At 31.6% G+C, this 13,773-nt stretch overlaps 4 protein-coding genes and 1 non-coding gene across 9 annotated transcripts; 3 read left to right on the top strand and 2 right to left on the bottom strand.

Annotated features, from left to right (window-relative positions):
- Positions 1-881: 881 nt before the first annotated feature.
- On the bottom strand, positions 882-2,053 carry LOC131175489 (uncharacterized). Its single transcript, XM_058139905.1, has 3 exons — positions 1,987-2,053; positions 1,534-1,860; positions 882-1,396 (listed from the first exon to the last, which is right to left on the bottom strand). Exons 1-3 carry the CDS (start codon positions 2,051-2,053, stop codon positions 1,236-1,238), a joined length of 555 nt encoding a protein of 184 aa, XP_057995888.1. The 3' UTR covers positions 882-1,235.
- Positions 2,054-7,332: 5,279 nt separating this feature from the next.
- On the top strand, positions 7,333-10,862 carry LOC110671766 (uncharacterized). Of its 5 annotated transcripts, none has more exons than XR_002498154.2 (5): positions 7,476-7,677; positions 8,197-8,284; positions 10,028-10,173; positions 10,450-10,547; positions 10,623-10,862. XR_002498154.2 is itself a non-coding variant. In XM_058140190.1 (4 exons), exons 1-4 carry the CDS (start codon positions 7,669-7,671, stop codon positions 10,489-10,491), a joined length of 288 nt encoding a protein of 95 aa, XP_057996173.1. In that variant the 5' UTR covers positions 7,475-7,668; the 3' UTR covers positions 10,492-10,862. The 5 variants fall into 5 exon arrangements, 2 of the variants coding, with proteins under 2 accessions (XP_057996173.1, XP_057996174.1); XR_009145744.1 differs by having other exon boundaries at positions 10,447-10,547; XR_009145743.1 differs by adding an exon at positions 8,009-8,072 and having other exon boundaries at positions 7,333-7,677; positions 10,028-10,862.
- TRNAC-GCA (transfer RNA cysteine (anticodon GCA)) lies at positions 7,351-7,422 on the bottom strand. Its single transcript has one exon. It is a non-coding gene; the product is annotated as a tRNA-Cys (tRNA).
- Positions 10,863-12,159: 1,297 nt separating the features above from the next.
- Positions 12,160-12,945, top strand: LOC131175488 (putative glucan endo-1,3-beta-glucosidase GVI). Its single transcript, XM_058139904.1, has 2 exons — positions 12,160-12,217; positions 12,338-12,945. Exons 1-2 carry the CDS (start codon positions 12,160-12,162, stop codon positions 12,943-12,945), a joined length of 666 nt encoding a protein of 221 aa, XP_057995887.1.
- Positions 12,946-12,979: 34 nt separating this feature from the next.
- LOC131175486 (putative glucan endo-1,3-beta-glucosidase GVI) lies at positions 12,980-13,285 on the top strand. The gene has a single exon (XM_058139902.1). It carries the CDS (start codon positions 12,980-12,982, stop codon positions 13,283-13,285), a length of 306 nt encoding a protein of 101 aa, XP_057995885.1.
- Positions 13,286-13,773: the final 488 nt, after the last annotated feature.

Here is a 13,773-nt window from a genome sequence, read left to right as displayed (position 1 = left end):
AAAAAATTAACTTCATTTTTATAATAAAAAAGATAAATCTTTATTTTCCTCTCTAAAAAAATTATCCGGTGTTATAAAGGAGATGCTCTGTTTCATAATGAGCTTTGTGGTAAGAAGGGCTATTATTAATTAATATATTCAGCATGCTAAGAGACTTTGGAAGTATAACAATTTTTTTTTTTTGGTTTGCAAGTATAACAAATTTGTTTTATTAAATAAATTTGAATAAATTATTTTTAATTAAAAAGTAAAATATGTTAAGAATTGCATATTTCGCTATAAATAATTAAATAAGCAATATTATGCATACATAATGTCAACATATTTAGTGTAAATAACACTAAAAATATGTAAATAATATTTATCTTAAACACTTTTAAAATAAATTTATTTAATAAGATCAAAATATTAGTTCTGGAATATATGCTTCTTGAAATAATTAATGCGAATACTTTATATAAAGGGAGCGTATGGATCTTAATTATTAATATAATTAAGGACTAGTTTTTAATGCTCTGAAGGGTCATTAAGATGGTATTATAAAATTCCATGAAATAATAGATTGCCGTCTCTAAGTTTTCAAGCTAGCAGCTCCTTATTATAATAGAAAATTTTGATTTTGGTTTTAAATATTGGTTTGCCTTTAATACCCTTAATTCATTTTATTATAGGCCTTCTGGTCGTGAATCTTGGAGTGACATATGGGGCAAAGTGAATTACTTTAATTTTTCTGTCCTTGCTCAGTTTGTAGAGTTATTATTCAAGTGTAGACATTTCTAAAAAAAAAAAAAAGAAGAAAGAAAAATAGAAAAAATATATAATCTTTGCTTGGCTAACATTTTTAATGTTAAAACAATATATGGTCCAAAGGGTCACGGAAATACGAAATCACCACACAGAATTTATTTGGAAAATGAAATTATGAATACAAAACGTTTATTACATGACTCCAGGATATCTATACTGCTTCAAAAAGAAGAAGCCGACTATGGCAACACATATATAAACATATAATTAACACTAGGAGAACACGTCTAAAATAATATTCCGACGTAACATCTTGTTTTTTTAAATAACAGAACCAGGCGCACACTCTATACCCTGATGGAGCAATCTAGTCGGCTGGCTACTAAAATCTTCGTGCTACTTCGTTATTATCATTATTATTATATGCTTAATATATAAATTCACACCTCCGTTCTGATTCTTTGCGTTTTCATTGCCATGAAATTTGATTAACAGGGTGCCAGTGATGGGGAGACTATTGGGGCGATCGTGTACTTCACTGGATGAACTGGTCCTGGTGCAACAAAACCAGAGCTCCGGATATCAGCCATCAATCCTCTACGAGCATTTCCCTCATGTGCGGACTCACAAAGCTTTGGAAGAAATACACCTGAAATATGAGAAGGGAACATAAATGTTCAATCAAAGCATTTATTTATAAAAATTACAATTTGCCTAACGAAAGAAAAATTTGTTGTCCAGTGATAAGTTTATGAAAATGAAAATCATGTTTAGGTGCATTTATACCTTCTCCAGCGGCGAGATTGAAGTAAAGATCAACGATGTTGGGGCAGCTATCGTAGCACTGAGGAGAGCAGAGCTGCTGTGTGAAGCGAGACTCAAGGAGAGAATCTGATGAGATTCCCAGTGATTTTCTATCGAGACCACATGCTTTTATGCATTGGTCAGTTTCGATCCAGTTCCTCAATCTATCGGCTTCAATTTCAGATGTACGGCAAGTGTATGATTCTTTTCCGCTTCTTTTGACGTGCTTCTCGAGCACACAGCGCTTGCCGGTGGATGATATTGCGTAAGAACATGTCTCTTGGTCGAGATGCTCACATATTATTTCTCCTGCAGACCACCATCTTAATTTTGTTATTTCAACATGAGATATGATCTTAAAATTATATAGATTATACTATGAACTGGGTTTACCTCTAACATTATGTAGAGAAGAAAAGACATATATATAATTACCTAGAGTGCCTCGCGCACAGAGAACGAGGGCAAGAGCCAGGACTGCCAGGGTCTTGAAGCAAGCCATAGGAACAGTTCTAAAGGGAAATAGTATGCTCGGTGGCCAGACTTGAACTTAGGATACAATGTTGGCAACAGGGTTTGTGCTAGGCCAAGGAGCTCGAATTTGCTGCGAAGACTCAAGAGAAGGTTTCGGCCATTTATATACTTGGTTTCAACTGGCATTGTAGATTGAAATTCAACCACGAAATGTAAGACATTCAACTGAGAATGGACAGGGACCCTACTTGTAGAAGATAGTCAAGCTTGTGATCGTTGGCAATGACCCCACAATCAGGGCCAACGTGTCCTGCTAATTATTACACGAGAAAACTCAACCTGCAGTTCTCCATTATTTTATATGTGAATTTTATTATATATATTATATTTTAAATTTATGATATAATGAATTTATATAATAATTTTTTTTATTATAATATATACTGATAACACTAAAAAATAATATTTATTTAAGCATAATATTTCAGTTTTCTTTTTTATAAAGAGTCGGATTAATTCATATATTTACACACATGTAGAGCATGTAATCCCTGAATAATCCCTCTACGCTTCCTAAAGGTATAGTCTGTTTTCTTTCTCCGAAAGAAGTTATCATGGGCGGTCAATGACAAGCGCGCTATCAATGGCGGATGCGGATGCGGATGCAACCCTGCCCGGCACATGAATCATGCACGTTGATTATGGAAGTTAAGGCTTCCATATTTGCATGGTTGTATGGAAAACTAAATATCTGGCAACTTTTGATGGTGCTGTACTTTTCTTTTGGCTTCTTTCATGTATGAACATAATCTGAATGAGACTTTTAATGAAGAGCTGTTTTGTTTGGTAATGTGATTTTTTTTTTTTTTCATCTCTCAAAGCTTATAGCTATTCAAAAATTCTTTACAAGTCTGTTTAGAACTATTTTTGAATTAATAAATTAAGAATTAAAATTTTATAGTTATTTCTTGCTCTAAAATTTTTTTTATATAAAAATGATCATATTAAGTTTGAATAAAACTAAACAAAAGCCTAGCCAATGTTTTTGTGACACAAGTCAGCTGAAAAGGAGTGACTTTTGTCCTCCGTCATTCACGGAGCAAACTTGAAAATAATGTTTCTTTCTTAGTACAGGAGAACCGTGGTGTAGGGTTTGTTGGCTGGCGATGCATTGTCAAGATCTTAATGTCGTTTGGACTGTGAAGTTAGGCAGCTCCCATCATTAAGGAGAGAACTTTGGGGGGTTTTTCCCAATTAAACATTGATTTTTTTTTTTCTTGTCCGACAATACTTGTCCATAAATTTCAACCGTTGATATATATTAAATATAATAAAAGTCATTTAAACTAATAATTTAAATAATTAATCGCCACTTGTCATCCTCCTTTTTGTTTTTCCAAATTGGCTTGGAAACAACGGAGTTATAATTGATTGACTGTGAGTGTATGCTTTTGCAAAATGTGTACGCAATAAGTCTGCATTCTTCAAAAGACAATTCAACCCACTCGATTTAAATTTGAACCATTAACACAAATGCTTTATCCCCGTTCGGCACGAAAATTATTATTTTTTGAATTTAAATTAATTAATTGATGGAAACTACCAAACATTCACTCGATATTTGGAAAGATAATACCAACAAGTTTAACGTTTTGAAAGAGAAAACTATTTAATAAATTTGTTATATATTTAATGTGATTATTTAATGGATACCAATAACAAAGAAGAAGTCAAGAAATTTAATCGATGGAGCCAAAAAAAGTTTTATTTAATTTAAAAAAATATTATATACACTAATAAACTACTCATACATATATATATATATATATAATGCATGTAACTTTTCTTATGTAATAATAATTTAGTAGAAAAAGAAAACAACTTTATCAAATAATAAATTTTCAATTAAAAATTACATAATTTCTTTATCATCGGTGTTATAAAAGACATCTTTATTAATATATACAATTAATAAATCATTTAACAATCAATTTTGCATTTAATTTCACAATTGAGTTTTCATAATTTTCATTGTAAAATATATCTTTTAAATATTTGCAATTGTAAATTGTAATATGTAATATCAATACTAATTTCACAAGTAAGTAAAATAAAAAAAATTAACTTATTAATTTGAAGTTGTTCACTAATTTTGTTAACACAAAAAAAAAAAGGAAAAAAGACAAAGCTAATTGTTAAAGAATAAGAGAAAACAATGAGAGAGAGAGAGAGAGAGAGAGTTATAATTTTCTGAATATAAGATGATAAAGAGATGGAAGTTAGCAAAAGGAGGGATAGAGAGAAGAATATGTCTTTTGGAGTTTTAGTCAGTAGGGTTTTAATTTTTTGTTTCTTATTTTTTTAAGATTTTATTTTTTATTTTAAAAATTTAAAATAATAGGGTCTTAGAGTGAAGTGTCCAACAAATCTAAATTTATTAAATATATAAATATTTCGAAGATTTTGAAAGGTTAAAAAAAAATAATTTTAATACGTCATTTGAATAATTTAATATATAATATATATTGAAATTTTTTATTTTTAAAAATTAAGTGGGTCAATTCACCCATTCAACATATATTGTGCTTATTAATGTTGAATATCTTACCTATTTGATATTGAGCTTTTAAGGCTAAAATTATTTTTTAGGAAAAAAAATCATTATACTATTAAAAAAAGTAATTCAAGAAAATTATTTTACTATTTTAATATTTTAATATCTAAAACTTTTTAAATTTATTTTTTAATATTTTTTTAATACCTTTTAATTAATATATTTTAAAAAATATTTTCCTCAATAATAATTTAAATTGAGCATATTATCGGAAGGGATTATATAGCACTCTCAGAGCACATATTTCCTCTCACTTATAAATGGAATGGGATGGGATGGGATATTTTCAAATACTCAATTCAATTAAATCCTATTTGAATAAATTTAAATAATATATAATCAATTTTAGATGGAGTTTAGATTTGATGCGTTGGGTATTTATTATTTAAATTTTTTATATAAATAATTAATTAAATATAAAAATATATTTTTATAATATTCTATTAAAATATTATAAATTATTAATAAAAATATATTATATATATATTATTAATTAAAATATATAAAGATAAACAAATTTGATAATAGTAAGTGTATTTAATACAGTTTTAGATAATTTAAAATAAAATTTAATCAAATTTAAAATAAAATTAGATATTAAAAATGATAATTGAGTTTGAATATGGTAATTTTGGTAAGTACCTCACTCATTTCAATTTCTAATTTTACTTTTCTATAAATAAAAAAAAATAATTTTACATTCAAGAGATTACCATATTTTAATGCTATTACGTATTTGATAATTTTCTCATTGCCATTTGGTTTGTGGACAAATAAGACCGGAGTCAAGGTAGAAATGGTTTGTGAAAAATAGATTACGATAGAGGAATCACCCATTTCTCCTGGAGGAATGAAAACTTTATATTTATGGAAATTAAATTAAATAAACAATTTATTGGTCAATTCGTAGTTATTAAAATTAATCGAGTCTTAATTAAATTAAGCAATTAAATTAGCGAATCACTAATTTAATAAAAAATATTAATAATTTAATTGATGAATTATTAAAAATAATTAAATGTAAATTGATAAAATATTATATCTATCAATATAAATAGATAAATTTGTTATTGTTTTTAAAATTGAATTTTTAACATTTATTTATTCTTATTTTTTTTTAATATAAATTAATTATGTATTTCATTTATTAATAAAAATAAATAATATGATACCAGGAAAATTATATTCAATTCATAAAAAGCTTAAATGATTAAGCACGTTCGCAGATGAGAAAGCAAAGTAGTATGAAGGAGACCTGAGATGGTTTGGGGCTGAGTTGGGCAGGGCCTGTAAACGTACATGTTTTGAATATGGGTTTGGGCTTTCGAGGCAGATTAAACCTTGATATTTGGAAATTAAAAGGATCAAAGAAAGAAAAATTATATATAAAGCGCAGATGATAGAGAGATTTATGTTGAAAATAAAAACAGCGACAAATGATAAGGTGATAAGAAGTTGGGAAGAAAGAATATAAGTTGGCTTATTACCTGGAAAGGATATGGTGTGAATTTAGAGCTAGAGGTGGAAAATTCCTAAGGGATCGCATGATCCAATGAATGGAAATGAGAATTAAACTCATTTGGGAGCATCAGTAGTGGAGATCATCATCAGATCAATGCGATCCCTTTGGAACTCTCCACCTGCACTAATCAGTGAAGAAGCAGAAGCAGTAGCTTTGGCTGAAGCATACCTGGGGCTTCTCTACTTGTTGATTTATACAAAGAAAGAAGAATACATTGTCTGCTGTTACCCTATCTTATCTCTTCTTCACTCTTCATGCATTTGATGCGATAACATGTTAGTGTCAAATGAGAGTGTTATATGGGTAAGAGTAGCAATCGAACAGCTATTGGTGTTAGGAAGAAACTCAGCCATTTATATATATAATAAGCCATATTTCTCTCGTGTGAGATGCTGGAGGTAACCCTATTAGAGGCACCTCTCACCCCCACACACTTACATTACATCTATGTGTCCCCTCGATTTGGTACACGCGGGTCTTCTTGTTCTCCTCTTTTACAGCCGAAATTGCATATTTCATTTTCTCATTGTCTTCCTCGGCTGCCTTTACTAGGTTGTCCACTCTCATCACCCTTTTACATACTTCTCTTCTCCGTTCAGATGCCCTCAGTCATTTGCCCCGTGTGGAAAAATTGCATTTTATGTCAATATACGAAAATTGAACTGGCAACAATTTTCAGTTTGGCCATTAAACTTTCTTTCAATTGGTGGGGAATTGTCTTATATATCACAATCATGTCCATCCATTAATGTTCCCATGTGAAATGAAGCATGTCTTTTGGAGCATAAAAGCTACCAGGCATTGAATTCTCTTTCAGGGCTCTTTGTATTTTTGTTGGAATCAATTATTTTCTGAATTTATACTCATCAACAGCTGGGCTCCTAAACTATTTTCTTTCAACATTATACTATTTTTTCTTTAAAAACCACGTCACCAAATTGAAAATATTATCACCCATGAAGTTTAATTTAATAATAATTAAAATCATTTTTAAAGGCTATAAAATTTTAAATTTCAATTCTAATTAAAATTTTATTTATTTATCAATTAAAAAAATTAATCCATAAAAAAAGATTATTAGGTGTTTAGAAAAGAAAAAGTAAAAATTCTTGACATTTAAATATATATAAAAGCCCATTCAATAAAGGAGAAAGATGTCCATAACGGATTTTTTTTTTTAAATAATGAAAGGGCCCAACCGGGTTCGAACCGGTGACCTCTTGATCTGCAGTCAAATGCTCTACCACTGAGCTATGGACCCAATTGATGCGTGAAAGTGATGCTACCATTTTAATAAAGAGAACGCCCAACAATTCGTCTACTCCCCTCCGCCTCTCATATGCAGCAAAGAACAATGATGGTAAAGACTCGGCACGGCATCAAATACGCCGCAAAGGATCCCTAACTCTCCATAATATTGTCCGATACACTGAGCTCTCTCAGATGCGTGTGAAGAACTGTTTAGTGACCTTAATCCAGCACAGTTGCGTTCAAGCTTTGCGCCTCGATGAAACTGGTAATCTATTTGCGTTTCTTCTTTGCTGGGGTGCCCAGAAATTGCCAAAAAAAAAAAAAGTCTAAAGCCAGTGATATTGGCCTCTGGCAATTTATGTTCCTCCTCTGTTTGATTGCTGGGCTTTTCTGTTGCGTGGATTGTGACTACTAAAAATTTTGGTATTTCAATTCGAGTTGTTTAATTAATATGTTGACATGCGTGGAAGTGCAAGAATGTTAATTTAGAGGAATTATAGTAAACCCAGTGCGTGATTTTTGAATTTTTCCTGATTGGAATAATCAAATTCAGTTAAGGAGCTTCACGGTGGTCTTTTTAATGATTGTATTTGAAGGTAGTTCCCAGAGTGTGCCAAAACAAATTACTCGGTACATGGCATTGTTTGATAATTTATATTGGTTAGTGTTTATTTTATTATTATTATTATTATTATTATTTTTTTAAGTTTAAGTTTGGTGCATACTAACATGTGAAGTTGACTTAAATTTGAATAATTCATTTTTGGAGCATTGGTTTCTGCAGTGTGTAGGCATTGTTGAGGGTTTGCTTCAACATGGTAGGCTTACACAGAAGCAAATTGTTGAGAGAGCCAACTCAAGTCATAAGGAAGGCAAGTATCTCCTAAATGTTTGGATTTTTTCCTGGGAACCGCAAAAGTGCATTACATGGCAAACTGGCATCCTGAATCTGAATGTTTGGATATCTTGCATTTTCATGTAGTAGGTGTATTTCTTATGCAAGCCAGAGTTTCTTATTGTTTTAGATTTGCCTCTATTAAAACCAATAAAAAAGTTAATTGGTAATAAACAAGGTTGAATTGCTGATGAGAAAATCATCCTATAAGGCCCGATTATCAACAACTATTGCTTGACATCACTGCTTTATCCATTAGTGCATATAGTTAAATAGAATGATCTAGTCTATGTCCTTGTACTGAAAAGAATGTATTCATCTCACCTGCTTGCTCAAGGAACTGAACCACGATAGGTAGTACAGGGTGAGGACAGTGTAGGATGAGCATGAGCCTTTGAGTAAAAGGTTTTTGCCAAGCGTAATCTTTGTAGGAAGCCTTGTTGATTCTACCTTGACTTCTCACTGTATTAGAAATGGAGATTTTTGTTGCTGAAAAGACTCTTATGATCTTAATACAAATTTTGTGTTCATGTGTTACTGTCTTTAAAGCCTGATTACCAGTGGTGTGATTTACAAGGTACTTTGTTTCTACCTTTTGTTGAGGCAGTAGGCTTTGAGGCGTGATGAATCACTATCTTTAAGATATTAATTGCTCTCATTAGATTGTTGCAAGGTTACGGCAATATATCTTCAGGATACAAAAAAGCCTGAAAGATGACAACTTGTGAAGATTTCCTTTAAAAACTTTTTGTACAAATAGAATTTAAAGAGACTATAAGAGAAGAAGAAGAAATAGAAATAATATATATCTAACTTGAAAAACTTATCAATATTTATTGATAATGAAAAATCATGGTACAGTTTCTTGACAGACATAACTGTTTGTTAGGCATATCTTCTAATGGATGTGACTATATTCGTTTATTAAAAGACATATCTCCTAATAGTCGTAACTGTTTGTATGTAATAGATATATCTGTTTATTAGCAGACACATCTACTTGTTAATAAACACATATGTTTGTAATTTATTTATGAAAATTAAAATAAGAGAATTATTTTATTTCACATACATACGTGCTAAGTGCCATCATAGAATAATATATTTTTATTTAAATATATATGATTCTACATATCTTTTCACTTCTTTCCTTTCTTGTATTTCAACAATTTAAGAATTCTCTCTCTCTACTATCTAACATACAAGTTATTTATAACACCTTTTACATAACACTTCACTATGCTTTTGGAAGTACTTAGTGGCACCTTTATTTTGGTTTTGTTGTTGTGCCACTGCCAAACAATGGTTTACATGGGCCATGATGAAAAATCAACCATTGAGCTTCATGTGTTCTTTCTTTGAGCTTTGTGGGTTTCCTCATATGATTCTGGCATTGGGTTTATTCTCTTGAAGAAGAAATTGAAAGCATTGTCAGCAGTTTGATTTTTGGTGGAAAGTTTATTTTTGTGACTTTATTGCTTTTTTCTCATATTGACCTTTTCAGAATATGTCCCTGATTGGCTTGTTTTGCTCAATAAACTACACCATGTCTCCTAAAATGAATCCTGATGCCTGAGATTTTAGGTTTAGAAAGAAGCAGCATTTGATCTTAGTGCTTTTCATTGAATTGTGAAAAATTTTTGCTACTTGATTAAGTGATTAAAATTCACACAAGTATGTCAATTTAATTGATGAACTGAGTATTTTATCCTTTTTGCAGGAAATAGTATAGGTTTGGATGCTGTACAAGAAAACCTTCGCAAACTTGTGATGGCCCATTATGTTGAACACTGCCTCACTCCTGAACCCGGTCTTGCATCACCAACTGAAGAAGATGCTCCTGCAAGGAAGCGAGGTGCTGCTAAGGTTATTGCTTATTTGCATAAAATTTATTAGCATGTTCTTGTCATATCGAACAATAGTAACAGTTGACTTATGCATGAGCAACTATTGATTTATCATTGAACTATCATTTGGGTCTAAAGGAATATTTATCTTCCATAAATGGATGATTAGATTCCTTGATTTAAATATATTCCTTGACTTGCCTGTTATCAATGGATTTATGCCATCTACATATTATAGAGGTAATTCTCATTTTTTAAATAGTTTTCTTCCTACTACTACAACTTTTTCTAGCAGCAGCAGTGCCAGTGGAAGCAAAAAGATTTTCTACTGAACTAAATGATGATGGAGAAAAAAAACAGGATAAATCCCCTGACAAACATGTCGGAGACAAGGTTGTATATGATTTTTTTTTTTTAATTTTAATTATGAGGTTCAATTGTACTAATCTTTCGTTCTCAATTTTGTAGCGCAAGCTTGCTGTTTCGGAGCCTCAAGTAGATTGCAATGCTGCAGAAGATCAAGTAGTTCTTTGCCGTGCTAAGTTTGAGGAATTTATTCGTCGGCTTAGGCATAAGTTTGGTTTGACTTATAATTTTCATTTCATTCTAATTGTATATTCAAACGAAGGAGAACATGATGTATTTCCAATAAATTTTGCATTGGCAATGTTTGAAAAGCTAAATATAAATTTTAAATTGTTTTCTTCTTGTTACTTTGTATAGTCTTTTCATGATTAAGGTAAATATCTAAGGTCTTAAAATTACAAAGGACTGGAAGATTACTGCCCTCTTTAGCTTTTAAACAGGATCATTTCTCTTTCTTGATATTATTCTCCACATAACATGATTTGTGGAGAAGTTGGATTCAATGAGGGAATACATACAACGTAATTTCAGAAAGTCACAAAAGCTGTCACATGATGCATGTATGATTATTTTCCATTAACTTCCATAGGCTGGTTTGATGGTGACTTTCGTGTAAGGATAAGGTTACTCCGTTTATGATATGGAGGACACGGGTTTGAGTCATGGAAATAACCTCTCTATAAAGTAGAGATAAGGCTGCATGCATCAACTCTCTTCAGAGTCCACAAGTGTGGGAGTTTCGTGCACCAGATCACCCCTTCCTTAGGCTGATTTAAAGTGCACACAAAGTGCCACTTTCTGGAACTCAGGAGCTTTTTCTATTAGACTTTCTGGTAGATGGTAAGACCTCAACCTAACACCTCAACCCGAGACCTCATAATTATGAAGACGACTACGATGCTACTATTTATTATTTTTTTTGAAATATTTTATTTTTTATAATTTTTAAAGTTAATTTCATTAATACATAACATATTCGTAAATTACTTTAAAAAAGTAGTTTTAACGGTAAAGAGAGGAAATGAGAATAAAAGGATACTGAAAAGTGAGCTCCAAAGTCTGCCCAATGGTTTGCACACAGACCATATTTTCTTTATATATATATGTGATCGTATTTAGGAAAAATAATTCGTCATTGTATTATTTTTTCTTATCTGATGGTAGATTGTTCGTGGAGTGGACTTTTATGGAATCATTTTAAATTTCATATTTTTTTAATAATTGTGGGATTATTTTCATAACATAAAAATTTTATTAGAATTTAATATAAGTTTGGAAGGTTTAAAACAAGAAATTCAAGCAATAACAGTGGTCGTAATGTGATGTGCTCCAATATAATAAACAAATCAATTGATTTCTATTTATGAAATTTAAGCAATAATTAAATTTTTTTTTTTTAGGTTGATACATCTTTGATCCAGCTTTATTTTTGCTGTCGTTTGAGGTCTGCTATTATCTCATAATAAATTTACCTTGCTTATAAAAAACAATACGAACTTTTTAAAAAAAATTAATTATGTGATTATTAGACACTTTCCATACGTAACAAGTAGGCTATCCTGTCAAACCCATCTTCTTAGGATAAAATGAAGCCTCCATTGAGCAGCTTTTAAACCATTTTCTGTACTTCTTGAAAAGGATGGATCGCCTCCTTCTTGTCTTCTGCATCAGTGCATGTTTCCTTTACAACCATGCAGGTGTTTGTCCATATAGAAGTCGATCATTTGCATGTGCAAATATTAATTTCAATTCTTATAGATGTGCATCTATGCCCATGTTTACACATTTTTTTTTTAATTTTTATTTTTTGGATGCAGGAGCACAAGGTGTTGGGATTAACTATGGACTACTTGGTAACAACCTTCCACCACCAGATACAGTTATTAGACTACTGAATTCTAAAAACATCAAAACAGTTCGAATTTTTGAGCCCGACCCAAATGTTTTGAGGGCCCTAGGGAATTCTGGCATTGAAGTTGTTCTTGGCACGCTCAATGAGGATTTACAGCAACTTGCTGAAAATCCAGCCTTCGCAACTCAATGGGTTAATACCAATGTTATACCTTATGTCCCTGCAGTAAAAATTAGGTATATATCTGCAGGGAATGAAGTCATTCTAGGGCCTTTGGCGCAATTTGTAGCTGGTGCCATACAAAACTTGGATATTGCTCTCAAGGCAAGTAATGTCTCCGTTCCTGTTAGCACAGCTATCCAATTTGATGCAATAGGACAATCTTTCCCACCTTCAAGTGGCGCATTTAAGAACGATGCAGTCGGCGCAATAACACCCGTTGTGGCTTTCTTGGTGTCTAAACAATACCCAATTCTAGCAAATGTGTATCCTTATTTTGCATACGCAAGTGATACTGTAAACATTCGATTAGATTACGCATTAGGAACAGCTTCTGGTCCTGTTGTTAACTGATGGGCCATTGCTATACAGTAATCTTTTTGATGCTATGGTTGATGCACTATATGCTGCCCTAGAGAAAGTTGGTGGACCAGGTTTGAGAATTGTTGTTTCAGAGACTGGATGGCCAAGTGCTGGAAATGGGGACGTAGCAGTTGTTCCTAATACTCAAGTTTATGTTAATAATGTGTTGGCTCACGTCAAATCTGCAGTGGGTACTCCTAGGAGGCCTGGAATTCCTATAGAAACTCACATATTTGCTCTCTTCAATGAAAATCTCAAGCCAGCTGGTGTTGAACAGAATTTTGGATTGTATTATCCAAATATGACTGAGGTTTATGCTGTCACTTTTTAGGGAAAAAAAGAAAAACTAGAAATGGTTTCGAGAGAAACACATGTACAAGTATTGTAATAATTAAGGCCTCTACTTTTTAGAAATTCATCTACCAAAGAACTTCTAATAAGAATGATATTGTTTACAATCGAGCGTTTGCGTTCATTTTGCTATCTAATTTCTCCATATTAATTTGCTTCGATTTTAACTTGGCCGTCCAGTCTCTGAAATAACAATTCTCACACTTGGTCCGCCAACTTTCTATAGGGCAGCATATATATTGCATCAACTATAGCATCAAAAAGATTATTGTATGTCAATGCCCCATCAGTAATAACAGGACCAGAAGCCAGTCCTAATGCAAAATCTAATCGAATGTTTGCAGGATCACCTACGTATGAAAAATAAGGATACACATTCTCTAGTAAGTTTTTATTTTTTTTGGTAAAATTTTTATCAAGAGAATATCCAGGAAAAATTTAGCATATATCATCCATCTAAATCCGGTC

This window comes from Hevea brasiliensis, chromosome 17, assembly GCF_030052815.1.
Source record: "Hevea brasiliensis isolate MT/VB/25A 57/8 chromosome 17, ASM3005281v1, whole genome shotgun sequence".
NCBI lineage: Eukaryota > Viridiplantae > Streptophyta > Magnoliopsida > Malpighiales > Euphorbiaceae > Hevea > Hevea brasiliensis.
Note: the sequence above shows the minus strand (reverse complement) of the source record. Positions and strands in the feature narration are given on the sequence as shown.

Bases quoted from the DNA above. Each gene is read 5' to 3' on its own strand.
- LOC131175489 (XM_058139905.1), bottom strand. From the start codon at position 2,053: ATGGCTTGCTTCAAGACCCTGGCAGTCCTGGCTCTTGCCCTCGTTCTC. The intron at 1,861-1,986 runs GTAATTATATAT...GGTGGTCTGCAG, and splicing joins CTGTGCGCGAGGCACTCTAG to GAGAAATAATATGTGAGCAT. The intron at 1,397-1,533 runs GTATAAATGCAC...CTCATATTTCAG, and splicing joins CAATCTCGCCGCTGGAGAAG to GTGTATTTCTTCCAAAGCTT.
- LOC110671766 (XM_058140190.1), top strand. The intron at 8,285-10,027 runs GCAAGTATCTCC...TCCTTTTTGCAG, and splicing joins CAACTCAAGTCATAAGGAAG to GAAATAGTATAGGTTTGGAT. The intron at 10,174-10,446 runs GTTATTGCTTAT...AACTTTTTCTAG, and splicing joins GGAAGCGAGGTGCTGCTAAG to CAGCAGCAGTGCCAGTGGAA.
- LOC131175488 (XM_058139904.1), top strand. From the start codon at position 12,160: ATGGATCGCCTCCTTCTTGTCTTCTGCATCAGTGCATGTTTCCTTTAC. The intron at 12,218-12,337 runs GTGTTTGTCCAT...TTTTGGATGCAG, and splicing joins TTTCCTTTACAACCATGCAG to GAGCACAAGGTGTTGGGATT.
- LOC131175486 (XM_058139902.1), top strand. From the start codon at position 12,980: ATGGTTGATGCACTATATGCTGCCCTAGAGAAAGTTGGTGGACCAGGT.